Source organism: Molothrus ater, chromosome 16, assembly GCF_012460135.2.
Source record: "Molothrus ater isolate BHLD 08-10-18 breed brown headed cowbird chromosome 16, BPBGC_Mater_1.1, whole genome shotgun sequence".
Classification (NCBI taxonomy): domain Eukaryota; kingdom Metazoa; phylum Chordata; class Aves; order Passeriformes; family Icteridae; genus Molothrus; species Molothrus ater.
Genome location: NC_050493.2, coordinates 4383045 through 4410238, shown reverse-complemented (window position 1 = coordinate 4410238; position 27194 = coordinate 4383045). Strand labels below are relative to the sequence as shown.

The 27194-nt window shown below is 46.7% G+C and overlaps 1 protein-coding gene across 2 annotated transcripts in view; it reads right to left on the bottom strand.

Annotated features, from left to right (window-relative positions):
* Positions 1-1313: 1313 nt before the first annotated feature.
* The window catches only part of TTYH3 (tweety family member 3), a 76470-nt gene continuing 50589 nt past the window's right edge, over positions 1314-27194 (bottom strand). The window contains exons 6-15 of one of the 2 annotated variants that reach the window (XM_036392096.2): positions 27115-27187; positions 26711-26786; positions 19947-20002; positions 18559-18651; positions 18347-18439; positions 17511-17647; positions 15465-15641; positions 14507-14582; positions 12334-12435; positions 6835-6986 (exon numbers count right to left, since the gene is read on the bottom strand). In XM_036392096.2, the coding sequence (XP_036247989.1) occupies positions 12355-12435; positions 14507-14582; positions 15465-15641; positions 17511-17647; positions 18347-18439; positions 18559-18651; positions 19947-20002; positions 26711-26786; positions 27115-27187 (862 nt within the window). In that variant the 3' untranslated portion in view covers positions 6835-6986; positions 12334-12354. Of the gene's footprint in view, positions 6987-12333; positions 12436-14506; positions 14583-15464; positions 15642-17510; positions 17648-18346; positions 18440-18558; positions 18652-19946; positions 20003-26710; positions 26787-27114; positions 27188-27194 lie in introns of both variants that reach the window. The other variant, XM_036392097.2, reaches the window with a different exon arrangement.

The window sequence follows — 27194 nt, the reverse complement described above, 5'->3', positions numbered from 1 at the left end:
CTGCCTGATGGTTTTCCATCCTCCATCCCACGGGAGCTGCCAGAGGCGCCGCTGGTGTTGGCACAGCTCAGCACAGCACAGAGCAAACACGTTTGAAAGCACCTCCCCAGGGCACCCCTCCCTGCCTTATCTCCCAGCACTGAGATCTAAGGGACCACTACTGAGGGCTGATCTGAGGGTGAGGTTTATTCAAACACATTCTTCACCCTTCCCTCTGTTTTCTCCAAGCCCTGAGTGGCTCAGGAGAGGGCTCAGCCCTGCTCCTGCTGGGACTGGCAGCAGTGCAGAGGGTGAGGGAAGCTGCAGTTCCTGGGAGAGGTCACCAGGAAGGTGGCCTTTGCATGTTCCCATCCCTGGTGGAGTCCATAAACCTGGTAAAATATTTACACTGATGACTCTGATCTAGGCTTTATTTTCCTTCAGGCCATGAGACTCCCTTGACTGCTCCAAGCCCTTTTGGAGCTTTAGAGAGCAGATTTAATCATCTCAGGTCAGGGATGAAGATGGAAAATGTGGGTTCCTCCTTTAGATGGGAATAAAAATAAAAAGAGGGAGACACATCTGTCAATTATTAGTGAAGGGAGGAAAACTGGTGTTTGTTGGGATTCACAGCCATGAGGGGCAAGTCACAACAAGGAGCCCTCTGTGGTTCTGAACTGGACTCGTGGACTGGTGTGGGTTTCAGCCATACTCACAGCATTTAAAAAAATACGCAGCATTTCCAAAGACAGAGTTGAATTATTGCTTGTCCCCACACCTAGGAAGGGAGGGGCTGAGGTCAGGGCAAGAATAGCACAGGATGGGGGCAGGAGCCTCCTTTGGCTGGCAGGATCAGGCAGAAAACAGATCAGGAAAATTAGAGGAAGGTGAAGGTTTCAGTTCACTGCGTGATAGTGATGTGGTGCTGGGCCTGTGATCAGAGAAGTGCACAAACAGAACTAAAAAGAAACCCACAATACCCTGGGGCAGCAGTGAGCAAGGTGAGCCCATGCTGAGTTTCATCTTCCCCCAAAGAGAAGCCTTTGACAGGGCTGAGCTGGTGGGGCACCATCCCAGGACATTTTTCCACATTTTTTGTACTTGTGCTGGTGGAAGTGAACCACTCCTGTTTCCTGCTGCTCCAGTGGGGAATAATCAAAGCAGCAGAGGGGCCTAAAGGGGTTAAAACTCACTGGACACAGGAGAACATCTCCCAGGCTGACGTGGCCCATGGCTGCTCCAGCATCTCCTGCCCCCAGGCACAAGGACATCCCCACTGCAGCCACCAGCCCCAAGCTCCCTCTGGGACAAAACACAGATCAATAACCAGGAACAATGGTTTTAAATCGTTTATTTTTAAAACATGAAACCCAAGCTGAATAGAAACCACAGATATTACATTTAGGTTTTTTTGTTTAGTATTTGCAAACCAAAAAGTTACAGTAAAAAATAGCTACGTTACAATCAAGAGAACTACAGAATTAAAAGTAAAGATACAAAAATGGGCTCAATCCTCTTTAATCTTCACAATTTAAAAACATTTTGGGTAAGTGCAGGAACACTTGAAAGAAACTAGCAGGTCCGAAGTTTAAAAAAAAATTATATATATTTATATATTATATATGTATATAAAGTGGTATGATATACAACCATTATGGTTAAGAAGAAAAAAAAAAACCAAACTAAACAAAACAGAGAAGTTACAAAAAGGCCAGGTACATGTTCACCATTAGGTTTCTGTGCACAGTGTCCAAGAAAATAAACTTCCCTCTGAATGATGTGAATAAAACTCATGGGGCCTCCCGTTACCAAGGGACCTGAGGCACACGATGTGACAGCTGGGCAGCTGCACCCAGGGCAGAGGACAATGGAAGAAATGAGGCTTTTCTGGGACTTCAGCAGCCTCCTGGGCAGAGGCTGCTGGAGAAGTCTTGGTGTGAGATTAGAGGAGGAACAGGAAGGAAGGAGTTGGGAATTGCATAGTGAGGAGCAATGTGGTATCAAATATGCAGAGCACCTAAGAGCTTCATGCTACAGTTATCCTCTTTAGGAAAGGAGTATTTTGAACTTTCTGGTTGCCCATCAATTTATGTTCCACTTTGTTCATGCAGCCACAGGGGCTGGGTGAGCACCTGGGAGCTCCAGGCCACCAGTAACCCATCCCTCATCTCCCAGCTGGGCAGCACACTCACCATCACGGCTTGGCAGAGATCCCACACCCCCTGACAGCACAAACCACCTGTCAGCCACCTAGGAACTGCTGTGAAACATCCCATGTTCTGCTGGGCCTCCTGGGCTGCCCAGGGAAGCCATCCATAGCACACACACAATTTCTGGAGAAGGGAGGTAGGCTGTGCTGAAAGGAGGTACAGACCAAGCCTTGGCTCTGTCTCAAGGCATGAGATCTGCTCCTCAGCACCTCCCTGGAGGGCTTTTCCCCTCCCACCCAGAGCTGTTCACTGACACTTGCTGGGCTGGGGGGGACCCTGGCTGCTCCTTGGAGCCCAGGCAGGAACAACTCCAAAGGCAGCTCCTCTCCTGAGCTCAGGGGAAACCCACCCACCCCATCTCCTCCAGAACTGGGGGGTGGCAGGGACCAACAAGCCAAGAGACCTCTCTCTTCTTCAAAGGGCTCAGAATGGTATTTCAGTGGCTGCTGGGAGGGAGAGAAGGGGGCACCAGAAGTGAAGCCTGGGCTTGCTCCCACAGGTACCTGGACCTTGCTCTGGGGGCACCCACCCACTCCTGTCTCCCGCCACCACCCTGCAGCACCCACAGCTCCCGTGAGCAATGGCTGAGCAGCTCCCTGAGAAATGCTTTAACTCTCAGAAAGGCCAAACTTTTCATGTAGTTTCAGGGAACTGCTGTGGAAATCCTGACTTAGGATCACTTAAAACCCCATGCACTGTGTCCCCCTCAAAGCACTCAAATGAACATCCCTTGCATCTTGGCTGAGATGACTGTACACGGAAAATCAACACCTATCAAATGGAGAAAATTAAAAAGGACAGGAGGGGAAGGGAGCACTCCATCCTTCACATTTGGGTACATGGATGCACGCTAAAAATCTTAGCTTGAACCCTTTTATCAGCACACAAAATGAACTCAGTTTAATAATACATACAGGATACAAACACTACAGTTATAATTCCCAAGACAGCACAAGAAATTCACAGCCAAGTCTTGATTTGATTTCCTTTACAATTACAATGCAGTCTTGAACACTGGACACAAGAGTCCAACATGCTATTTACATTTCACATTGTGGAGATGTTTGTGTGCTTGGAAGAGTTCTCAGTTCCAAAAGAAAGTGTCATTCACACATGATGATGCAGTGGAAATAAACCAAGCCAACCAGACAAGCCAATGACCACATTTGTGCTTCTGAAAAGGTAACATGAAGTGTCTTCACCGATGCAGTCACCTTCAACCGGACAAGCTGCCGTCCACTCTGCAGTCAGCGAGGTGTCCAGAGGCCAATCTCAGCTCCTCCAACTTCTGGACCCTTTTTCTAGCAACCAGCAACACGAGAAATGTCCAATAAGGTCAGCTAGGACACACCAAGTGATATGGCCTCGGCGTTTTGTCACATTAAAAACAGAGAGACACGATGGAAGAGAGAGAAGTCTCTACAGCTTTACCTCCTGCAGCTTGAAGAGTTTGGACTCCCTCAACCATGAATGCCATCCAGAACAGATGAGTCTTTGCCAGATAGCACCTGCTGTTCACCCTGGAGGGAGGCACAGAGTCTGGGAGATCTTGGCTTTTCAAAGTCCCCTCCTCAGACTGAATGTGACCATATGGATGAGACTGATTATGTCGCAGCCATAAGAATAGGCAAAGGCCATCTGTTCTTCAGCAGATCCATTCAGACCAGCCTGCAGAAATGCCACACTGTTGCTCAAGGTTCCAGTAAAACAAAAAAAAACAAAAAAAAAAAAAAAAGGAAAAAACCCCAAAAAGTAGTAGTAATAATAATAATAATAAACCAAAAGAAACCCATTTGTCTGTGTTTCCTATCCAGCGCTCTGCACAGCATGCAGTGGGGCAGCAGAGTTCCAGGATGCTTTACAAAAGTGCAATATCCATGTCAAGTAAAGGAAGTGCTGGCTGGACACAGGTACACTGCTCACACCGCAGTCACGTTGTGCTGGCCTCCAGAGAGCAAAATGTTATCTCCATAACATTCTTTCCAGTTATATGTTGAAGTCACAGAGCATGTATCTCCACAGCTGTGCCTTGCTGCGAGCCCCAAACACTGTCAGAAGTTGTTCTGGGTGTTGGAAGTGGCTGTGCCAGACCTTGGAAGGAAGCAGGTCAAGGTGGCTGCTCTGTTGGATGCTGCAAACAAAGGCTCACTCCTGTTCCTGTGTGGCACAGACAACGCCACGGTGACAACTTAGACCCAGCCCAAAGTGCAGTCACACGCAGGTTCAGGGTGCATTCTGTGCACACAGAAGTTGGTACACAGAAGCACTTGTTTTCACAGGGTTCCCCACACCCTCCAGCCTCCAAAACATTTGCCTTCCACCAGTAGGACTGGGCCACAAATTTCAGGGCAGCTCCCCTAAAATTGATAACGTGAGTAGCAATCGGAGCACATCCTTGCATGGAGGGATGATGGCAGAACAACTCAGTCTTAGTAAGGATTATATGGCTCTTGATTCTTTCTTCAAAGTGGGGGAAGGGTTGGGGTTCCCCCAGAGAACAGTTGGGTGCTTGGGGCCCTGCAAGATCACCTCACCACACCTTGCACACCCACAGCTCCTGGTAGGCTCCAAGACAGGATGGAAACCCTGGGGCTCGTGAGCCACAGTGTCCCTCCATACCACCTGTGACCAGGTTTCCCTGCCCTTGTTATTTGATAAAACAGAGGTAATGTTTCAGTGTGAAGCCCATCCAATGTGTCTGAAAGGGCATACTCAGTCCTGAGCAAGAACATCCTGCTTCCAGAGATTTATGGTGAAGTGTGAAGTTTATTCCAAACCCTTCTCCTCCTGTCTGTGTGGTGATGCCTCCTCCCTGTCTCACACTCCTTCGAATGGTAACAGCTGGCCTTGCAGTTTAGTAGTGGTTTCTATCTTAAGAGGAGTCTCCAAGCTTGCTGTGCCACAGAGCTGGTACCATTTCCCAGCAGATCCCTCCAGCCTGTTTAGCTGCCTGCCAGGAGCAGTTCCCACCTCACTGCAAGAAGGCAACTGACTTGAGTAAAGGCAGGTTGGTAATTCTGTGCCCCAAGCTGCAAACGAGGGGTAAACAAACATCAGTCTGAACATCACTGAGGTGACAATGAACTGCCTCTGCCAACGGCTCCACTCCAGTTTGAGAGATGCTTCCCACTCGATTTCCTCTGCCAGTTATTTAATAAAATGTTCAACAGCTCTGCTAAGATGCCCCTACTAAGAGGTAAAAAGACAAAAAGGAACATTATAGTTACCCTAGTGAAAGGGCAGTAGTTGACAGCACCTCCCAAGAGGCAGTCTCCTCTTCCAGCAGGAAGCTGCCAGTGCCCTTTGGAGCACTGCTCTTCAGTGGGAAGTACAGCACCAGTGAAGGATGTTGCCCTCTGCAGGCACCCAGCTGCCCCTTTGCAAGCCTTGTTCTGCCTCACGTCTAGAAAATGCCTTACATGTGCATTAGTATGGTCAGATAGTGGTTAGCAATGTGCCTTTGAAAACTAAACAAAATAGAATAAAATATAAATCTGTTCTGACAGTCACAATGTTGTCGAGGGTTTTGGACTCTAAACACAGAAGATACACTGACAATCTGGTGAGTTTGTTAGGAATGAGGCTCCAAAAACCTCCTTCAATGCCATTTCAGCAACCCTGTGCTGTAGATTATGGTTTATAAAAAAGGAAAAAAAGAAAGTCCAGCAGAGTTCACAGCTCATTCCCACGTGGAGAGCTTGCATTTGCTATAAATCCATTGGTGCTTCCAGTTTCTCTTGCTTTTGCAAGCTGACTGTCCCATAAGATCTAGCATCAGAGAGCCAAAACTCTTTAGTGCAAAAATACCTCCCATAAAGTCTTAAAAGTCTTTCCCTGGAAAAATTTGGCACCAAGTGAGTGGCTGGCTCCTGTTTGATCTGTGTCAGCCTAGGAAAGGCAGCACCCAGAATGCCATCTGCAAATACCTGGGCTTCCCTGGTGGAGCAGAGAGGTCAGCTCCAGAGCAGTGGACAGGGTGACTGACTGGTGCTGGGCCCCCCTGCTCCTCCTCAAGAATTCACATATAGATATAGAGGGAAAGAAAAAGGCATTTTCTTAATGGATTTAAAAAAAAAAAAAAAAGTTAACCAGGGTAGTGAAATGGTTTGCTCTTCTGGAGCAAATTCCAGTGGATATGCAGTGACACCCTGAGGCAGGAGCTCCCTCCTCCCTCACCAGAGGATTCCCACCAGGTGCTGAGCTGTGCATTCCCCAGCATTCCCTCGTTGCACACCAGCCACAGGGACCCAGTGCTGCTTCTTCAGAGTCTGGCAGGCTGCTGGTCCCACTGCAGGAGTGAAGAAGATCTACCACCATCTTTCACCAAGTCCCTCTTGGAACAGAACGGGGGAAGAAGGGGGCAGAAGATTTTCACCCCCTGTTCCTGCCAGGCTGCTCTGGTGAGCTGCCCCACGGGCTGAGGGCCCAGGTTCCTGCCCAGGTGCTGTCAGCTGCTGGCCAGCACACGTTTGCTCTCTTGTACTACAGGGTGAAGGCTTAAATTCAAAAGGAGCTTCCACTCATTGCCAGGAACCAGGTTGGAAGGGTGGTCTGGACTGGAGAAACAGAAGGAGCTGCACTAGATTTTGGGCAGAACAGCAGGATTGTTCTACAAGGACAGCACAGGGGCACAGCAGTTGGCACATTGTTTAGTCTGACTGCACGTTTGGGTTTTGTTTTTTGTTTTTGTTTTTTTTTTTTGCTTTTTGCTTTTGATTTTTCATTTTAATGCACACTGCCAGCATCTGGACGAGGTTGGTTGGTGGCGAGGTATTTGGCTCTCATGCTGGAGGTGTACTGGAGAAAGAAAAGACAAGACAAAAAAAACAAAACAAATAAACAGAAAGTTAAGTCAGAATGACTAATGTCACGACGGAACCACAGATTTCTACCACTTCTCAGAACAACATGGTGTGTGTTTACAGCAAGCATCTCAAGGAGCTGCTGACTCAGTCTTTAAGAGGAAAGTTTCACAAGTCACTGCATAGCTCACTCTGAGTGACATTCTGCCAGTCTGCTGCAGGGGTGCTGGTGATTTATCCAAGCTCTCTAGAGAAGGAAATCCAATAGTCACTAAGTCAAAACATGACATTTGTTGCTTGGGAGAAGAGAGGGAAATGGGAATGATGCAGATGTAAAAACCCACCCCACACTTCCATCCTCTCTTAGTGATGTTACTGCTTTCAACCATGCCAGAAAAGGAGGTTGAAAAGAAAATGGGTGCTCACTGCATCTTCACATTGCATTTTATAGCAATGAGGGCATCAGAAGACTGCACGTGCCACGGATGGGCAGCTTGAAAGAAAAGTGAGGAATAAGTGATTTATGCCCAAGAAAGAACAGACCCTATCAGGCTGGAAACAGGCTGCCATCAAACAGGATGATATCAGCAAGCTATCAGGTGGGTGACAGCCCACTGTGGTTTGGGATCCAAGCTGTGCACTGTGCAGCAGCAGATGAGACTCCAGCGTGGGGGTGAGAAGAGCAAGTCACAAAGATGAAGGTTAGTTTGATTTGGAGGTGGTGGTGCTGTTCTTGTTCTCCTTTTTATTCTAAACAAGGCAATCCAGCTAAAAACAGCTCCCAGAAGCTACTGAGGTAACATGTGTCATTCAGCTCTGAATAATGAGCTGAAAACCACGTGAATAAAATCCAGCAGTAAGAACAGAATTTTGCCTCTTTATGCCAATGTGTTTGATACCTTCTGGGTTCTGCTACCACAATATTAACAACCAAGCAATGAGGACAGACATTTCATTCCTCTTTTCATACCCTCTGGAGCCTGAATAATTCTATAATATCCACATCTTACTTCCCAAGAGTGCTCTTCAGCATTCTGACTTTTTATCACCTCTTAAACCAAACCACATAAAATAGCCAGTTAAGCTGGCAGAGACAACTGAAAGGCAGTTCCACACCAGGAGGTGTGATTTATCTTGCCCACTGGGAAAGAACATTATGAGGCATCTTTAGGCTCTCAAAAGCTCAGCTGTCCACAGGGGTTTTCAGAGAATTAACAGTATTTTATCAGTTTTCCTCCAAAGACTGACCTGGGTTGAACCTCTGCACAATAGAAGAGAGAAACTGCTCCTCTGGCAGAGCTGATCCCAGCAGCACAAGATGAAGACACCTGTGGCTTACTTGCACACTCAGCTTTTTGTGTCTTCCATAATTGGAAAACTTTTTTCAGAACATGGATCTTAATATAAAACTCTGGCCCAGAAATGGCATCTATATTTAGAAGACAAAGGGTACATCTGTTCTTTCTAAGATGTATTTTTTGTCAGGGAGAGGGCAAAAGATAGAAAATAGCAAGCTGAGCTACTTTAAGGGCAATAATCTATACAGTTTATTAAATGTGATTACTGTTTCAGAAATAAAGTTTAGGATGTTATTAATACATAGGAGAATAACCCAACAGGCTCAGAGAGGTTTAGAAGTCGAAGAACTTTCTCATAGAGTAAGTAGGGCACATTTCAGGTAGTGCAATGCTGAAATTACCAGCCAAGCCTCATGATAAGAAGAGTTCCTTAGAAGGAAAAATCCATTTGAGTGCTCATTTTCCATTTGCATTCTCTGTAGTGACGTGTGATAGGAGATGAACATGAACAGAGAACTTTTCCAGGTGCTAAAGTTGTGTAAGAAGTATTCAGAAAAAAAAATAATAATCTCTGATAATGGAAGGCTATTGTGCATCTTTCTAGACTAGTCATATGGGTTCAGCACACAACATGCAATATAAACTTTCTTTAAAGCATTAAAATCAAGATGACCACTTGATGAATTGCATTTCAAAGATGTACAAAGTACACCTATCATGGTGGGAGAAGTTGAAAAGAATTCCCTCCTTCCTCCAAAAAGAAAAGACCCCACAGTTGTTTAAGTGTCACTAAAACAAAGTAACCAGGAACACAAGATCTGGAGAGTCAAGCAGAGAGTATTTTACATTCAAACCTACCTGCAAATCCACCACAAGGAACAAATCAAGACTCAGAGTAGTCAGAGTTAGGGCTGATGTTCTCTCCTTAACTCAGGATTTTTGCACCTTTGTACCTCTTCCCAGTTCAGCTGAACCAGTTACTCTTTCTGTTGATTCTGTGTATTTTAATGACCATGGGAAGTGTGACAGCAACCTGGCAGCAGAGAGGCAACACTCCCCTGTGCACCTCTCACAGCACAGCTCTGTCAGGGTGCTCTGGGCCAGCCTCAGCATCACCCTCCAGGTACCACTGCCTTCTCCACGTGCTGAGTCCTTCCTCAAGTCCTTCTCTGCATCCTCTGCTGGGAAGCAGAGGAAAGATGCTGTGGAACACACAGGTCCCAACAGCTGGACAGGCCAGCAGATGAAGATGTATCAGCAGACACTTGTCACTTTTGGATATGAAACCAAACTATATTATCCAGGGTTAAAGTAATTAAGCCTTTAGTTGCTTTTACAAAAATCACTATGTCTTTAACTCCTTTAAAAAGTGATTCTAAAGACAGAAAACCTGAGCACAGTTCAGATCAAGGAGGGCTTGGACTCCACTCTGAGGCCCACAGCTGTCAGGTTCACAGTTGCATTTAGTTTCCTTTAAAGAGGAGCTTTCATAGAAGGTTAAAGAACATGCACAATTCAGTCATTCTTCCAGCATGCTCACTGGAAGTACCCATGTGCCTACACACCCTCATTTACCCTTTCAAAAACAGCACAGAGGACAAGTTTCACCCCATACCTCCACCTCACTGTCAGCTTCCCCAAGAAGGGCACCTGAAAGAGTTCTTGTTACCATTCCTGCTGGTGCCTGGGCTTTTCAGCACAGCACCTCTCAGTCACTTACCAGCCAGCTCCAACAAACATAGCTGATTGCACACAGGGTTATTTTTGTATTCCTCCAAAGAAAATAAAAGTCTCTGCTTCACATTCAGCCTTGTTGAGGGTCTAAACTTTCATAGGTGTGGTTTGCCAGCACATGCTAGTTAGGCACTTAACACACATAGCCTGGGCACAAAGGAATCATTGGCTGCAAAAAACCCCTAAGTTTAAGGAATAATAAGTTTGTTTTAGAGGCCATAAATTCTACTGACTCCTGTGAAATCCATGAGCACTTCAGAGCTAACTGAGCTATGCTGAAAGATCACTTACCATATGAAACCATGACTGAGTACAAACCATTTACTATTTGTGGTTAAAAACCCACGTGAATTTCTCTTGAGCTACCCTGACTTTGATTTCCTGCCAGAGCTGTTCAGGTAATGCAATAAAGACCAAAGCTTCTGGATTCAAGTTCTGAAAGGTTGATCTCAAATAGCTAGAGCACAGTAAACACAAAGGGTTTGGTGTTATTATGTATGGGAGGTACAAGATGCAGGGAAACAGCTAATTCTAGCCAGTGGGTTCTGAATTCAAAGGGACTTAAGTCTTTCAAGTCCAAAGAACAGAGCTTCTGTTGGTTTTGTTTGTTTTTAAAGCCCTGGAAAGAATGCAGTGCCTTTTCCATAGCCCTTCAGCCAGCCACATGAAGCTTGGATGGGACCATAGATAAACAGGAGACAGTTCAGACTGGGATCAGGTCATGCTCCAGCCCAGGGATTTCAAGTCTAGAATGAAGGCCCTAGAACTTCTCCACCCTCACCAGTATTTTATTTTATGGAACAGATCCATCTAACATTGCTACAATACCACCTACAGGAACAGCAAAGCAGAAAACCCACCACAAGCTGAGGCCCAGGAGCAGTCTTAGCAAGAGTTAAGACTGGAGAAAGCTGTGAGCCTTTCAAGGGTGCTGGCACCATGCTTCAGACAAGGTTGTTTGCATTCATGCACCACGGCAGAGGCATCAAGACACCCCATCCAGCCCCTCCCCAGGCAGGCAGGCAGAGAGCAAGGAGCAGCAGGGATGCAGACCAAGCACCAACAGAACAGAAAGGAATCCAGTGCAAGGCTGAGAGAAGTGCCAAGAAGAAGAAGAAGAAGAAGAAGAAGAAGAAGAAGCAGAGAAGAAGGAACAGCAGCAGCTTTATGGACATGTATTTCTGGGAGGAGAATGCAAGATATGACAGCCAAAAGCAAAGGGCTCCCTGCTCCCACTGGAACCAGCACCTTCCTGGCACTGTGTAGTTCCCTTGAAGGAGCACTCTCCTTCACACCACCTGAGTTGTCTGGTAGTCCTAATCACACCCTGTATTTAAGCAAGCTAAGAACCCCCCAAAAATGCAGAGCACCTCCTCTTTCTTTGTCATGAGGGAGGAAACATTGGCTGTCTTGGAGAGCACCAGCAACTGCAGCCCATGAGGAATGCAGACAGTGGAATGGTACTAGGAGGGCCCTGCTCACAGAGTCTGTGGGACATGGATGGGATGATTTGGACACACACAGAACAAACAAAACAGTAAAAGGTTTTGAAACAGAATGAAACAGATCTTAGTGATTATATCTGGACCCTTAAGGAAGCTTTTTTTCTAAAAATTTGCTTCTTTTTGACCTTAAATGTAAGGATAAAAGGAAAAGCTGCCCACAGATCTGACAGGCAATTAAGTAACTCTTCAGGACAGTTTAAAATTAAAAATCCTACAAAGGAGCTACAAGGATTTTGTAAATTAAAAATCCTACAAAGGAGCTTGTGGCAGGTTGGTATTGATGGTTTTGGGTGTTATGGCTACTAAGGACAAGCAGAACAGCAGCAGGGCTCAAGGAGAGCCAAAAGCTGAATTAAGACAACCATTCCTGACTGAAGTGCTGCTAGATTGGTTCTCTTTACTCCTAGAGAATGGCTTCTTGTGATGGAAGAACTTCTGTGTTGTTTTTGAAGTGCAAGTTTATTCCTACATTTGAGCAGCACCCAGCACTTGGTGTTCAAGCTGTTCTGAAGTGTGGGATCCAAGCTGAAGCTGCTGTGAGGTGGCTTTTGTGAGGCACGGGCACCTGCAACCCTCACAAGGCACACCAGAAGCCTCCAGAAGGTCGATACTGCTCCTCGAGCCTGCACCAGAGCCAAAAATGGATTTTCACTTTCACCCTTGGCAGGAGGGAATGGGGTGGGAGGTGCAGAGGGAAGGAATGTGAAGAAATAAAAGGCACTGGCCTGGGATAAAGAGTGCAGGGATGAAGGGAGCGGTCGGGAGTGGAGAGGGGGTTGAGCAGGGAGGACCTTGGTTGCAGTACCTGTTCCATCTGCGGGCGCTGTTACCAGTATGTCCGAGCACTGTCCGAGGGCTTAAGCTGCCAGCTCATATGGCTGCTACTGTCCATGGCAGCCAAATACAACTGTGATGACGCAAGAAAGAGAGAGAAAAAGAGAGTGCAGCCTCAACGTGCATGAAAAACACAGTGCAAGCAAGTGAAACCCTGGTGTGTGCCAGCGACAAGGTGGGCTCTACCACCCTAAGGGGACATCCCTGTGGCAAGAAGGAGAAATCAGAAGGAATGAGAGAAGGAAAAACACAAACAAACGAACAAAAAGCCAGGAAAAGTAACGGACAAACAATGCAGCAGGATCATCACATCATCACATCTTGGTTTTCACCATCTGTTCACAGAAAGCTAAATGCAATAGGTAGCTCTGTCTGCCCACTGGACATAACCTACTTGGATGGTTATCTCCCTCTCCTCCCTCCCAAAAAGAGGCAGGGATGTGTGCATTGGTATTCCCTTTTTGTCTCTCTCCTCCCACAGATAATTTGCTATGAAAAGTTACCATCCCTTCTGTCTCAGTACGGTCTCAGCCACCTGCTACAGAGAGCTGCAACTACAAAAATCCCAGAAAAGCCTTTCCCTGTTGCCTGCCAATATGAGAATAGAAAGCATTTTTCTTCTCTCCACTGCCTGTCTACTACATCCCTCCAGGAAACACATCTACCCCATAGCCTGGTTCCTCCTCTCATCTGGGGAGAAGCTCCCTTTTCTACAGGTGCAGTGCTGCTCCCTCATCCTCCCCAGCTCCTGCACTTCCCCACAGCCCACACTGATGGCTGCCAACTCAAGTTACTCTGAAGAAAAAAACCCCTTTATCTACTCCCAAACCCCAGCCTAAGGCAGCAGGACTCATATTCCCACTCAAGGTATTGACACAAACAGCTACTGAAGAACCAGGGAGCTCCTTGCCTCACTCCAGCCCCGTGGAAGGGGATTTGCTTTCTCTGAAGCAGAAGAGCTGTAGGGCAAGGGGAAGCAGGACATGGAAGGAACAGGTGCCCTGGCAGTAGCAGAGGGACAGTGCCCTTCTGGCCCAGGAGACAGCAGCAGTGCAGCACGTCAGGGACTCTGCTGAGAGCGGAAAACGCGACCAGAGCTCGCGATCGGAGCACGGGGCAGGAAACCTCTTTGGGAAGGGTGGAAGAGGTCTGGCCAAGGACAGAGACAAGGATCAACTCTGCACATTTCCACTTCCTCTACAGCAAGATGAACTGGTCCTCTTGAAGTGAAACCATGAATGGGATGCCCTCATTTCCACCACAATTCCTACTCCTTCATCCGCCAACCTCCTCTTCCTCCGCTTCCCATCACTTTGAACCAGGCACCACGGAGTGTATTTTCTTTACCTACACCTGAAGACTGGTTGGTCATTAGGCATTTTACTACTCATCCTCTGTAATCACACCACCAAGTTAGTGAGCACTGGGATGGCATGTTCTCCAGGTTCTGCTGTAAATCAGGTTTACAGGATCCAGTGAGGGAGGGCAAGATTCATTTAGCTCTTACCCAGCCATGAAGACAAGCCCATGTTTTATCCAGCATACAGAAATGGCTATCAGGCCACTCCAAATACCAAAACCTTCCATGAAAGTTTCTTTTTTTCCTCCATAGGAAATTAAATACAAAAATAGATTTCAAAGAAAGTAAAACAGTTGTGAAAGAAAGATTTAAAAAAAAAATCTCAACAAAAAAATAATACAGGTTTCATCCTACCATCTCTTTAGGGCAGATTAAGGAGAGAGGTTCAGCAATAACTCTGAATTTACAGTTTGAACAAGTTTCTTTTTAAACTTGAGGAACCAATGGCACAGATAGCAAGTACACTGCATGCAAGTGAATCATCCTGCTGAAGTCACCCATCAAGATACTCATGCACTTCAGTGGTGGCAGGACTGGGCCCATAGGATTACCAGTATTAATTGACTGAGTTTTATTTAGTCTTTTCTTGTGCAATGTCCAAAGCAGCACAGCAGGGTTTTATTCTCCATGGCAGGTGAGACACAGCTTGTCTATTCAAGCTGCTGCCATTTATGGGCCAGATCCTGTGTTTGGCTGCATAATCAGCTCCCTTGGGAGTACACAGGAGTGGCAAATGTGTATTCCCCAAAGCTGCTGAAGCAAAGAGCAGTAAAGAGAGACTTACTGAGGGAGGTGGGGACTCCCGGCCAATGAGCGGGGTATTCTCGCAACGGGGGTTCTGGAAATTTGCATTCTGGCTCCTAGGAAAGGAAGACACACATGGTAACGGGGCACTTGCCATGCTTCTCTGGGGAGGGTCTCTGATGGGGACACAGGACAGAGCATCCTCACCCCCAGAACTACTGTGTCAGGTCAGCCTCCTTCAAAGCTTTTCTTACAGGCCAGATGGATCCCCTTTTTCAGATAAGGGCATAAAGCTATCATAATTTTCCTCAGATTGAGCACTATTTTTACATTCTTACTCAGAAGGGCCCACAATGAATCACATCAAGTGATTTAAAAATAGGGCCTTGTGAAAATCTGCCTCCCTGCAGCATCAGAACTGCCAAGTGGCAGAAATGGAGATAAAATGAGGACAACGTCTAAGGGGATAAACAAAATGATGTGGCAGCCCAAAAAAAGATGGGCCTTGATGATAGTCCAAATGTAATCAGGGTTTGGCACTTCTGGAGAAAGCTCTGAAGATCCCACCTGGACTAGGTAGCTCCAAACTGCAACAGATGTCAGAGGTGACTGCAAATACTGTAGAAAGAGAGAGCCCACAGGTTTTTTCTTGGCTCAGTCTTTTGGGAGGCTTCTGGCAAGATTGCTCTGTGTGAAGAATTAAGTCTTCTGGTGATCAGAATCACTGTGTAATAAGAAGCCCAGACAATACCTTCCTACTTCTTTTCTTTAGACATTTTCCTGAGTCCTGGAGCACAAAGCTGTTCACATTTTGGAGCATGCTCTCTAACAAAACTCCTCCTAGTGCAGCACTATTCCCTTGTCCCATTAGGTGCCAGTCAGAAAACAAAATCCTCCACTGCTTTTTACCTCTAGGTCAGAAGTGCCAACCCTGCAGCACTGGAGCCAACAGAGATGAGGAGGGAGCCCTGTGCAGAGGCTTCCCTGGGGATACTCACATGTACTCCGTGACGGGAGCATTGCTGACTGTGTGTGCTGCTGCAGGGATGCTGGTCTCACTGCCATAACTACTGCCACAGCTGTACAGGCTGGGCATGTGCACTCTGTACAGATTATCGTGTGTCTGCCTGCTCCCTTGAGCAGCTGATTCTTCTTCCCCATCATCATCTGAGCCTCTGCAAGAAGGAGAAAAAGTTCCTCCTAGAACCCTACAGTGACCCCACGTGTGGGGTTTGCAGGAAACCATGGCAATCCTAGGAGCCTCCCAGTCATCTTCCACATCCTCCACGTTCGTGCCCGTTTGGGATGGCTCAGGGTGGCAGTGTGAAGCACAGCCCACAGCACAGTGACTCAGCCCTCCCACAGATCCCATCTGGAGGTGCACACTGCGTGATCCCCTCCAGCCTCCCTGCAGGCTTCTCAGCACGGGTCTGCAGCTGCCCAGCTGTACAACCAGAGGATGGGTACACACCCCAAAATGTACAGCGCTAAAAAACCCCACAGACAGCAAAAAGGAGAGGCAGTGGGGATGTAGTGCCATGCACCCCACAGGAACATCCTTCAAAACTGCAATCTTCATCTTTCCATTTCCTGTAGACACGTCCAAAGAGCTCTTAAGGATAAACCTCTGTAGGCTTCTCTGAAGTTCCATTCTGGTGGCAAAGGGTCTGCTTCAGCTTCTGGCAAAATCACAGAAGTCTTTACAGAGACTAAGTTGCAAAATTTGTGTCTAAAGGCTTTATCTTCTCAAAAATGCCAGGATCTAAATCAATGGAGAGCAGAACTGTTTGCCAGCTGGTTCCCTCTGTCTTCCCATAGTATTCTCTTGCCCCTCCTACATAATATACCCTGATGTTTCATCTCCCTAATTAGGGGGTGGAGCACCATGGTCTGAAATATATTTAATCTGTACTTAAAGCTAGTGAAAGGTTCTACACAGCATGGCCATCACTAGAACCTCCCAAGCATCACCTGCAGCTTCTGCACCACACGGTGGCACTGAAGATCGAGGGATTGCAGCCTGCACAGTCCCTCACAGGCACTAAACCACGACATCCTCCACTTCCCAGAGGGAGGCTGGGGCACAAATGGTGCTCCACAGAATGCAAGAGGGAGCCCTTCAGCTCACAGCAGCAGCCTGAGCCTGCTGGGGCTGGCAGGGCAGGAGCCCACAGGGGAGGCAGCACAGGAGATGCCACCAAACCTTTCTCCTTCCAACAGGCAGACTGCTGTGCTCTTTGTGGTAAGGGCTCTGCAGCTGTGAAAAAGCTGAGCACCCAGCCATAGTCTCAGGGGCTGTTCTGACACTTCCTGGCTGGGCCAGCTCTGGCTTCCTGCTGTTGTTCAGGGCCTTCTATTTTACCACAAAAATCAGGACCACAGAAGAGAGTCTGCTGCAGTCTCTTGCTGTTCTGCAAGAGTAGAAAACTCAATGCCATTTTAACAGCTGCCTGTGGTGCAGCAGCCAGTCAGTGAAGCAAAGGTTTGCTAAAGATTTACTGTTTAATCTGGTTATCATCATTAATACCAGTTCCAGTTTGCAAGTGCCTCACCTGCCCATGTTATTGACAAGAAGACAGTTCCTGTTTTCTGTTATCTATGCAAGTCAGTCACCTCAGCATGAGCAAAGCTACAAAGGCAAGTGTAAACTGCTTCTTATTCCAATTCTCTTCCCCACAGTAGAACAAATGCCTCAGGACAATGTAAGAGAGGAAGAATTTTACAGAGAGAGCAATAGTTCAAGCAGTACCTCTATGTTACAGCTATAATCATTCATCTGACTTGACTCACAGTCCTGCAGTGTACTGAATGCTCTGCACACAGAATATTCCAGTGCAATAAGGTTCAGATGTTAGTATCAACCACAGCCAGAGCAAAACACAACCTTTTTTTTTTCTGTTAGACCTGTGCTTATAAAGCCTCATCCCTCACAGCCCTGGGATCATGTGGGAATGAGCTCCATATGCTCATGGGCCCAAATCCAGCAGCCAGGCTTCACTGGGAAAGAGCTCTACAGTGCTACAGGATCTCAACCCTCTCTGTACCTCTTCTGCTGCCAAGTGTGTGGGACGCTGCAGACAATGGAACTGAACATGAGGGCTGTGACAAAGGAGAAGAGAACCAGGTAGATGAGGCCTTCCACTCCATCATAGCAGAATCCTGTCAGAGCCTGGATGTAATCCTGCAGAGGGAAAGGAGCAGAGTTACCATTGAGCTCTTACTCAAAAACCCTTCTCCAGACTGCACTCTCTGAAACAACTTAGAGACATCACGCTCCCTTTTCTAGAGCATATTTCTATTTTAATTTCAGGGACTCAAGTGTTTTTCATAAATGATCTAACCCTTGTTTCCTCTCACAAAGACTAGCTTGGATTTAGACACAGAAATATTTTCAACCGCCCACAGTAAGACTTTAAGAGGAGGAAAAATAAACAGCCAAGGCAAATTTATCCACCCAACTGAAGATATAATATTTTTCATTATGCCTTTCAACTCCCTCACAGTGTCTCATGCCCAGGAACAGAAGCAGGGACTGTGTCTCTGCCTTTAGAGGGGCAGTGAGGACAATAGCAAGGCTACACTGCTCTAGGTGCTCTAAGGCACTGCACTCCATGGCAAAGGCAGCAAGTTATTTGTTATACTCAAAAAACCTGAAGGCCTCTATGGCTGCAGCTTGTAGAGGTATGAAGGCATGTTATCTACCCTACTATGCTGAAATTTAAACTCAAAGTTAGCTTGATCCAAGTTCTCATGCCCCTTTCTGCTATAATCAATAAGTAAAAAGTTGTAAACTTGAACCAGAGGTTTGGAACTCCAAACTAACACAGGCTCTGCACTCCCTTTGCTCTTCCTTAGCTCAAGCCCAGTTACCAAAACTCACCAAATGCAGACTCCTACAGTCCACCAAAGCTGTCAGCTGCTGCAAGTTGATCTCTGTGGAGTTCAAAACCTCCTGGATCCGAGTAAGGTACTCCTGCAAACAACAGAACGGTGATTAGTGCAAGGGAATGCTTAGCAGGAGCTGATCCTGGGCTCTGTAAAAAGCTGAGGGAAGCCCCAAAGGACAGGGAGAGCAAACTTGAGGAGAGTTACCTTGGAGGTGGGGTGCTCCTTGCTTGCTGACCTTATCAGCTCCAACACATCGTCCTGCATTTCCACCAAAGCCTTGTGACTTCCTGACAGCTTCTGCTCAACACAAAACATGCAATGTTTCAGCAGTTCAGGCCACATGGACCAACAGATCTCCTGGGAAAAGACTGAAATCCTATCTCCCAAATACTGAAGCAGCATCTGTATGAATGGTACTAGTTAAAGATGTCCCAACTGACATGAGTGCAGCTGCAACAGGGTTAAGGTTGACCTTTAGCAAACTGGAAGAAGTACAGACAGAGAGAAAAGGAGAAGGCAAGAGAACCAGAAGGAAAAAAAAATCCAAAAAACACAAACCCACAAACAAAGAACAAAATACATACACAAAAAATGTACACACGGCTGGGGCTGGCTCTAGGACAGAAGGGAAGGAGAAAAAAAGACACAAAGCACTCAAGTTCTCACCACAGAACACAGCTGGATTTTTTTACTAAATCAGATGGATGAAAAAGACAGAATGTTAACAGTGGTAGTCGTTTGTTTTAGGGTGCAGCCTTCGCATCCCTTTAAAGCACCATGAGAATTTCACATGCAATAGCATGTCAGGGAGTACACAGAGCAACCAGAAATGCAACAGATGGCAGAGGTGCATCAAACCACAGCCCTAAGTGTTCTTACCCCACCCTTTAAAACAGAGAAAGACAAGATTTTTAAAAAATCCTAAATATAAACGGGAAGCAGCTGGTGTCTGCCAAATGGTGGGTGGTGTGGGCCTGTTCTGGCCTCTGATGCACACAGCAAAGTTTGGAATGGGCCCAGGTGCTCTTCTTCTGCCCCCACACAAAAGAATAATGACTCACATTTATACTTTAGGATAAATCCCTTGGATGTTCAAAGGTTTGTAAGAGGCATCTGTGGAAAGCACTCCTTCACCCACAGAAGCAACTGCATTTTGGGAGTGGAGTGTTGCCACTGTTTAACCCAAAAGAACCTTCAAGAAGGGATTCAAAGCAGGAATGACAGAGTTTCCCACCCTGGCATTAATTGTGGTCCTGTGTCTCCACATTGCTGCTCTTTAGACAAGTGCCTTGTAAACAGAGGTACCACCAACAAAGCCATGGCTCTCACCACATTACACACAGGCCCTTCTAAGGGGTGTCCTGGACCTGAAGCTGTGCAGGTGGTGATGATGAAGTTGGAAAAAACTCCTCCCTAAATCCCAGTGCCACCTCCTGCACAGCTGGGAAGCAGCTGCCAAAGCTTTACCAGCAGCCAGAGCACCCCCTAAAGCAAACACCCTGTCACTGGCTGCATGCTGCACCAGAGCACTTCACCTGCACCCTGCAGGGTGAGGAGAGCCAGGGCTGGAAGGACTGGGGAGCTGGACTCACCTGCTGGAAGGGGTTGGGGTACCCAGCACTACAGGTCATGTAATAGCGGAGAGTCTCTGGAAAACACGAGAGGAGAAAGTCAGGCCAGAAACATCACCCCAGCTCCACTTGAAGTTAGATGGAACACAGAGAAAGTTTTGTTCAGAAGTTGGCACTATCCATCACATAAACCTAAGACAAGACATCAGTCTAGGGCAAGTTCAACTACAGTACATTGAGACATGCTCATAAACTCCAGATAAGATTGTTACTGTGCTCTGCTAACAACATCATCTGTTTCCAGGCTTGAAGACACAGCTGTGTTCCTCTTCATTCAAACCAGGCTGGTGCCCTCATGAGCCCTCTACAACATTACATCACCTGCCAGCACACACAAATTGCAAATACCAGGCTTTCCCCTGCCATCCTCAATAATGTTATCAAGGAAGGAAGCTCTGAAAGACTTGATCATCCAAATACCTTTAGATTATTCCTCAAACATTTACAGTTCCTCTTCAGATAAAAATGAGCATGCTAGCTCAGCAAAATCAAGGGTGATGTTGGCATGGTAAAGACTACAAAAGCCCTAAAACACACAAACCCTCTGCATTCCCCCCTCCACCAGCATCTTTTCCTCTGTTCTTTTTAATCTCCTGTCTGTGCCTTTCAGTAATGCATATTCCAGACTGCACAGCTATTCTGATGAGTCCCAACTCAGAAATCAGTAAAAGGCACAACCAGAAGCAAGCAGAGCTGTGAAGGAAGCAGACCTGCCTGTATCCTGCCTCTGCCATGCTTGCCATCAATATTTCATGCACCTTTGGGCAAGGCTGCCCGCTGGAGAGGAGTGCTCCAGCACAGCCTGTCAGCCCCTGTGTGCTGGCAATGCAACCTGACAGCTGTTATTTATAATTCATCAGCCTGCTCTGGGGCAGCTCCTGCCAGCTGCTCCATCCCCCTCCCACTGACTCTTTCTCTGGGACAACTCACACCTCCCCAGCCAAGCCTCTAAACAGCAATTAGCAAATTGTGGGCAGACAGGAGGGCAGCAAGAGCTGCTTTGTGCCTTGCTTTGGGCAGACCACAGAAGTGACTGTCCACAAGCACTGAGCCAAGGAAAGGGCTGCTCCTGCCTGGCTCATAAATCACACACAGTCGCTGTGTGAAAATGGATTAAAACACACCTGCACTGAGAGAACAGCAACAGCAACCCACTGCATCACACATGGTGGCCCAGAGGAGCTGTGATCTTGTCACCTCTTTATTTTAAACCAACAAACCACTAAAAAGTTTCTCCTAAGCTCCCACAGTGGTATCAAGTTTACATTGCCTTTTTAAGTGCAATAAGTTGCATGACATACTGCTAATGCAGAGCTCTAGAAATGTTTCTTGAGGGCCTTCTGGATTGTCCCTGGTGGGCAGATTAGAGATGAGAGCTCCTGATATCATAGTTTGCAGCTTGTAAGCTCAGGATAAAGATTGCTGGTTACAAGTGAAGCAAAAAGCAGTACAGTGAAATAAATGCTTGCCTTGCTTCACCCTGGAAGGCAGGATCAGCAAGGATTCACTGTGGTAGCACTGGCTTTGCTGCTGACAAGTGTGACACTCCACATAAAACGTGCTTCCCAAAATGGCTCAGCCAGCAGGAGCAGCTTTGCCCTGCACTGAACCCAGGCTGTGCTGCTTTAAATCCATGGCTACAACAGGCAGAGAAGCTGCCTTCAGGAGATCCTGTACTGCAAAGCCTGGAAATTAAGGTGCCTCCTGCTCCTTCCTCTTTCTGGTGCCCTCCATGCCACCAGAAAAAGAGGAAGGAGCAGGAGGCACCTTCACCTGTTTTAAACCTGGTGGAGGCTATCCTGTACATCACCAAATCTCATATTTCTGACCAGAAAGCAGCTACATTAATCCATCCTTTGCACTTTGCTAACAGCTCCAGGCAATTGCTTTCTATAATTATCTTTCTGGTGCATTTTCCTCTCAAGAAAAATTCCTAAAGGTTGATCTGAGTTTTGAAGCTGGCCTTTAGGCAATCTAGTTCATAGCAGAAGGGTTAGGCAGGGTCACATCTGCAGCTGCCCGTGCCTGCTGTAGCTAGCAGCAATCCTCCTGACTCACTCCTGGTGCACAGGCATTGTGGGAGCAGAAGGCAAGGGAGGGAACTACCTAAAATGCTTTATTTTTGCAAAATCTGTTTTTCCTAGAAAGGAAAGAAGAGCTTCCTACTAAAGACAGCTTCAGCTGCTAGAAGAACTTACTGCTTCTGCAACCATGGAGACCTACTACTCACTTCAAAGCCCAGCCAAAATGCAAAAATGGTATTATGCACCTGCCAAAAGGCAGTGAGGTCTGGAGAGAGCAATGAGAAAAAAAGATCCTAGCTCCAAAAAAAAAAATCCTCACACCTAGACCAGCATTTCCCAGCTCTTCTTCATCTCTAATTGAACATTCTCTTAGCAGGGCTCATTTTAGCCAGATACCCAGATGAGGCTGTCTCTGAGGGTTCAATCACCAGAGAGAGCACCTGTGGTGTCAAAGGAGCTATTTTGGCTGGAGCTCCTTGCCCAGGTAAGGTTCTCCACCAGGAATTTTGTTTCCCCAAGGCACCAGTCTGACAGCAAAGGGAGGTGTCTGCATAATACTGAATTTCTCTGAGACATCCTATTCTCATAGTGGTAAAAGCAAAGAGCTTGCAACTCTCCCATTTGCCCTCCACTCAGAGCCCTTCTTTGGGCAAACTCTGTCCTGCAGTGCACTCTGGGCTCAGGTAAAGTCTGTGCAGAGCCCACTGCCCCAGCTGAGGCTTTGTCCTGATCTCACCTCTGGAGAGGAGGCAGAGGTGCTGATGGTGTCAGTCCTTTGATTCAGCCCTGGACTTGTGAGATTGCAGCAGGGGAGGCCAGCTGGGAGGGTGGGCACAGCAAGGACCCCTCCTGCTCTCATCTGAGCAGCTCAGCCTCAGTATCCAGCCTGGAGCACGGCTAAAAGGCTCCATCATTCATCCCCTGAGGTTCACAGCTCCCTCAGATGAAGGGAGTGCCTGTTCACCAAGCAGATTTCTGGGAAGAGAATCTGGAGAAAGCTCTTCCTGTTGTTTAGACAGATTGGGCCTTTTTATTTAATTTTATGCAACAAGTCATCTGATAATAACATAATATCAGTGAAAAAGAATGGGAATAGAAGATGGCCTCCTGCTATGAAAATGAACATCTTGGCTGCACCAAGTCTTTTTACTAGCAGCAGGAGTTGATTATACAGGCACTGTTCAATTCCATTGGCTTTATCTCAGTTAATGAATACAGGGTGAGTTAGGCACATACATCAGCCTCTTCTGCAAAATTATTTAAGTATTTGCTTCTCCCAAAATCCTGCATTAAAGTTCTTTGCCTCCCTTTCCTCCCCCCCATCATTTTTTTAATGCAGTACATTTTATCTGCAAAACAAGAACATCTCTTCTCCAGCTAAAAACATGACAGTAATAATGCACTTAATCAGATTATTCTCAGCTCCATTAATTTCACTTAGATTTGAAAACAGCAATTAATACATAAACAAGAATATTAACATACTAGTTGCTCAGTATTCAACTGAGTTATTTTTCTGTGAAAACTACAACCACTAGCAGCAAAACCACATTGCAAATATTGATGACTCAGTCCCAGTCTGAATGTCAGAGCATGGAGAACCTTAGAATACATTGTATGCAACAACAGCAACTAAAAGTAGTGACTGAAGAGAAAAATTGACCCAGCAGTACCAAACTTCTTAGGATTACTGGTTGGTTCTTATATCCTTAAAATTAGATGGCAGCACCCAGCCCTGGCCAGAAGCAGATACCTCAGCAAGGCTCTCAAGCCAGCTTCAGCTGAAGTGATTCTCACAGCAAATTGTGATTCTTACACCTGTGATAACTCCCCATGGATTCTCCCTCCATGCCCTACCTGAGCCCCTCCAGCCACCCACACTCCCTTTTAGTGTGTCTATACCTTTTTTAGTGGGTCCATACCTCTTTTAGTGTACCTATACTGCTGTTAAAGCTGGAGAAGACCATCCAAAATGCAGAGATACCAACCCAGAGAGCCCAAAGCACCAGAACCAGGGGCTTTCAAACAGGGCCTCCTCCTCTGAGAGGACAGCATGGATGTCCAGCTGCCTGTCCCTGTCTCCTGGAGCTCCTCACTCTCCTACATCAGGCTCAGCTGATCACAAATCAGCTGCTACAATTTGCAGCCAAGGGATACTAACACTTATCCCAGACTTTTAAAGAGGTTTTATTGGGATTAAAGTGTAATTGCCACACTGCAGTCCTCATGTCATCATTTTTCTTCCTGCTGAGCTGCAGGGGAAGATCTCAACATTGGGGACCAAGGGCTATTTCCATAACTATGACACAGCAGTGAAAACCCACATGGGAAGACAGAAGACTCAATCATCTCCTAGTCAGCTGCCTGGTGCAATGGCAGGCTCAGAAGTTGGACAGATTTCCTTCTGGAGAAAGGAAAAGGGTGACTGGCAGCAGGAGCTGATGATGCTTTGTGAAGGCTGACCTAGAACAGAGACTAGACAGAGTTAAAGAATAAAGTAGGGATTTATTGAAAGGATATTTTCAATGGATACACCTTGGACAGCACAAGAGCCCAGCCAGGGCTACACCCAAGATGAACCAAAATGGTCACAAAATGCATGACCAGGCACGGGGTCTCTCCCTGGGATCAGTTCTGCTCCATTTGCACATTGGAGTCAATCATCCAACTATAGCTTTAGGTAATGAAGTCCCATCTTACTTGTTTTTCTCTCTTTAGTTCACATTGTTTGTGCTCTTGGGCCTGAGATTTGGATCATTTGTCCTTGGTCCCCAGCTGGAGAAGGAATTGTTTTGTCTCCCTGCTCTGTGCACAGAGCTCACAATCCCCTGATATGAAGCTCAGACCCACACACTACAGCAGCCCAGAACCTGAAAAGAATAAAAGCTAAACCCTGAGCATCACAGACACACTCAGCCCCCACGGAGGGGCTGCCCTTCCAACCCAGGCCTGTGGCAGCACCTGCTCTTCCTGCTGCTCCCCATTTCCCTCAGAGCCATTCACTGTTATTTAAGGGGCTTTAACAACTGCTCCATGGTGGTGCTGAAGGAGCAGGGCCTGTATTCCCTGGGGGAGCCAACTGTCCCTGCTGGGGAATGCAGGAGCAGGGATGGAATGCCAGCCCTGCACTGCCTGTGAGCCTCCCAATGAGCATTGATCCCAATCAATGGAAATCCACAGGAGCCCAGCACACAAGCACAGCTGAAATGGAGAAGCAGCACAAAGGGGCCTTTCTTTGGTTCCCCAGGGTCAATCTGATTGTTACCAAACACATTCCAGGCTAATCTGGGTTACCAAATTACCACAGCACACAGCTGGCAGCAGCATCACATATTTCCCCTTGGCCTCACTGACCCACTTGCCTCTTGAAGAGCCAGGAAAGCAGCCTGGCACCTGAAGCCACATCTTTGTCACCTTCACAGCCCAAGAGGATTTTCATCTTATGCTAAACACTCATTCTCTTCCCTCACTACATTTCTTTGTTGCCAAGAGAGTTGCCTGGCTCTATCCTTCCCACAAAATCAATAAATAAGGCACTCCAAAAATAAGATGTAGGGTTGTAAGATCAACCTGTACACACTCTTTTATACTACATTCTGCCTCCAGACATTTATGTTTTTTACTGTTCCAATCCCTGCATCCTCAGCCATAGCTACCTACCTAATTTCCTACCAGTTGCACATTGAGAGACAGCTAAGCACAGACCTTCTGCACACACAGCAGAAGTTCTCTGGTTACACCAAATAAGGACAAGAAAAAACACAAGTCAGTCCTCTTACAAATCAGTGTCTTTGCCTATTTGTGTTTTACCACACACAGAACTACATAAAGGAACTATTGGAGGAGAGAAGGCAGAGAAAAAAAAGTCAACTTTGTAAATTAAGCAGCCAACTCAGTCCTAAAAATACTTTTTCTTTTCAGCCCTTATTGTATCTCTGCTGGCAGGCACCCAATAACCTTTTTGTTAAGCCATGGATCTGAATGCCATCTTTGCCCCATTGAGGTTCAAATGGGAGGCACCTCTCACCTCAGCAACCACTTCAGTCTAAATTAGGAGCAACAAGCCCCAAATACATCAGTGCTTCAGCTGGAAGCCACTGAGGTGCAGGCACATGCTTTAAGTGGAGCAGAATACACAAAGAAGTCAAAATGCTGCATTTATAATGGAAAGGGAAATTCAAACTTCTTTGTGGCTGTTTCCATCCACTTACCCTGCAAAGAGGATACTATTTACAGCCACCATTAAGAGAAAAAAGTTATATATCAACTGTTGATAACAGATATAAAAATAGGTAGGCTAGATTCAGGAATACAGACCTGAGAGCAAGTTTTAAAAATGATAACTCAAGTTGCACACTGCTACTGCCACAGTTCTGTCACTTGGAGAGGAGAATAAGCCTCAAGAGTGCTATATTTAAAGGAAAATAATCTACTAATCTGGGGGCTTCTGTTATTCCATCTTATCAGTTATTTCCACCTGAAGGTGAAGGCAGGAGAAAGGTTCTGAAGGTGGTTCTCATGCATACATGAACACCTCTGACCAGAATGCTGTTTTTCCACAAATGAGCTCCACAAATTTAGTTTCCCACTGTATGCCAGCTGCTCTGTTTCAAACACAGCCTAAAATTCTCAGTCACTGCCATGCTCCTGTGTGACAGCTGGAGCTGCAGAGCCCCGTGCCAGAGCCATCCCAGCACTCACCAGCACTGAGCACTGCATTCTCTTCAACCACTTTGGAGACATAAGCATCAGGGTTGATGCAGAAGTCACTGGAGCCCTGGACAGATGGAAGACAAAAGGAATATCAAGCACATCAGCATGAAAGAGCAGTTGGGCCAGGTTAACATCAGGGAACCTTCTATTCTAGGGGTGTTTCAGATCCTGAGGTCTCTCATCCCCATCCCCAGCAGCACTGCTTTACACAGCACAGCAGTGCTTGAATCTCACACCATGGAGAAGGAGCAGCTCTGCACTTCTCCCAGATGGAAATTGCTAGGACAGTACTTAGATCAGGAGGTGCTGTAAAACAGGCACAGCACAACATTAATCTGGTGTCTGCTAAACCTGCAGCAAAGGGTGATAGGATTTGGATGTCAGCCACTCACCACAGCAACAGCCAGCTCCAGGCCCAGGGATCCCCAGCTGACAATCAGGGCAAACACCCCAAGCAAGCACACCCTGTGGG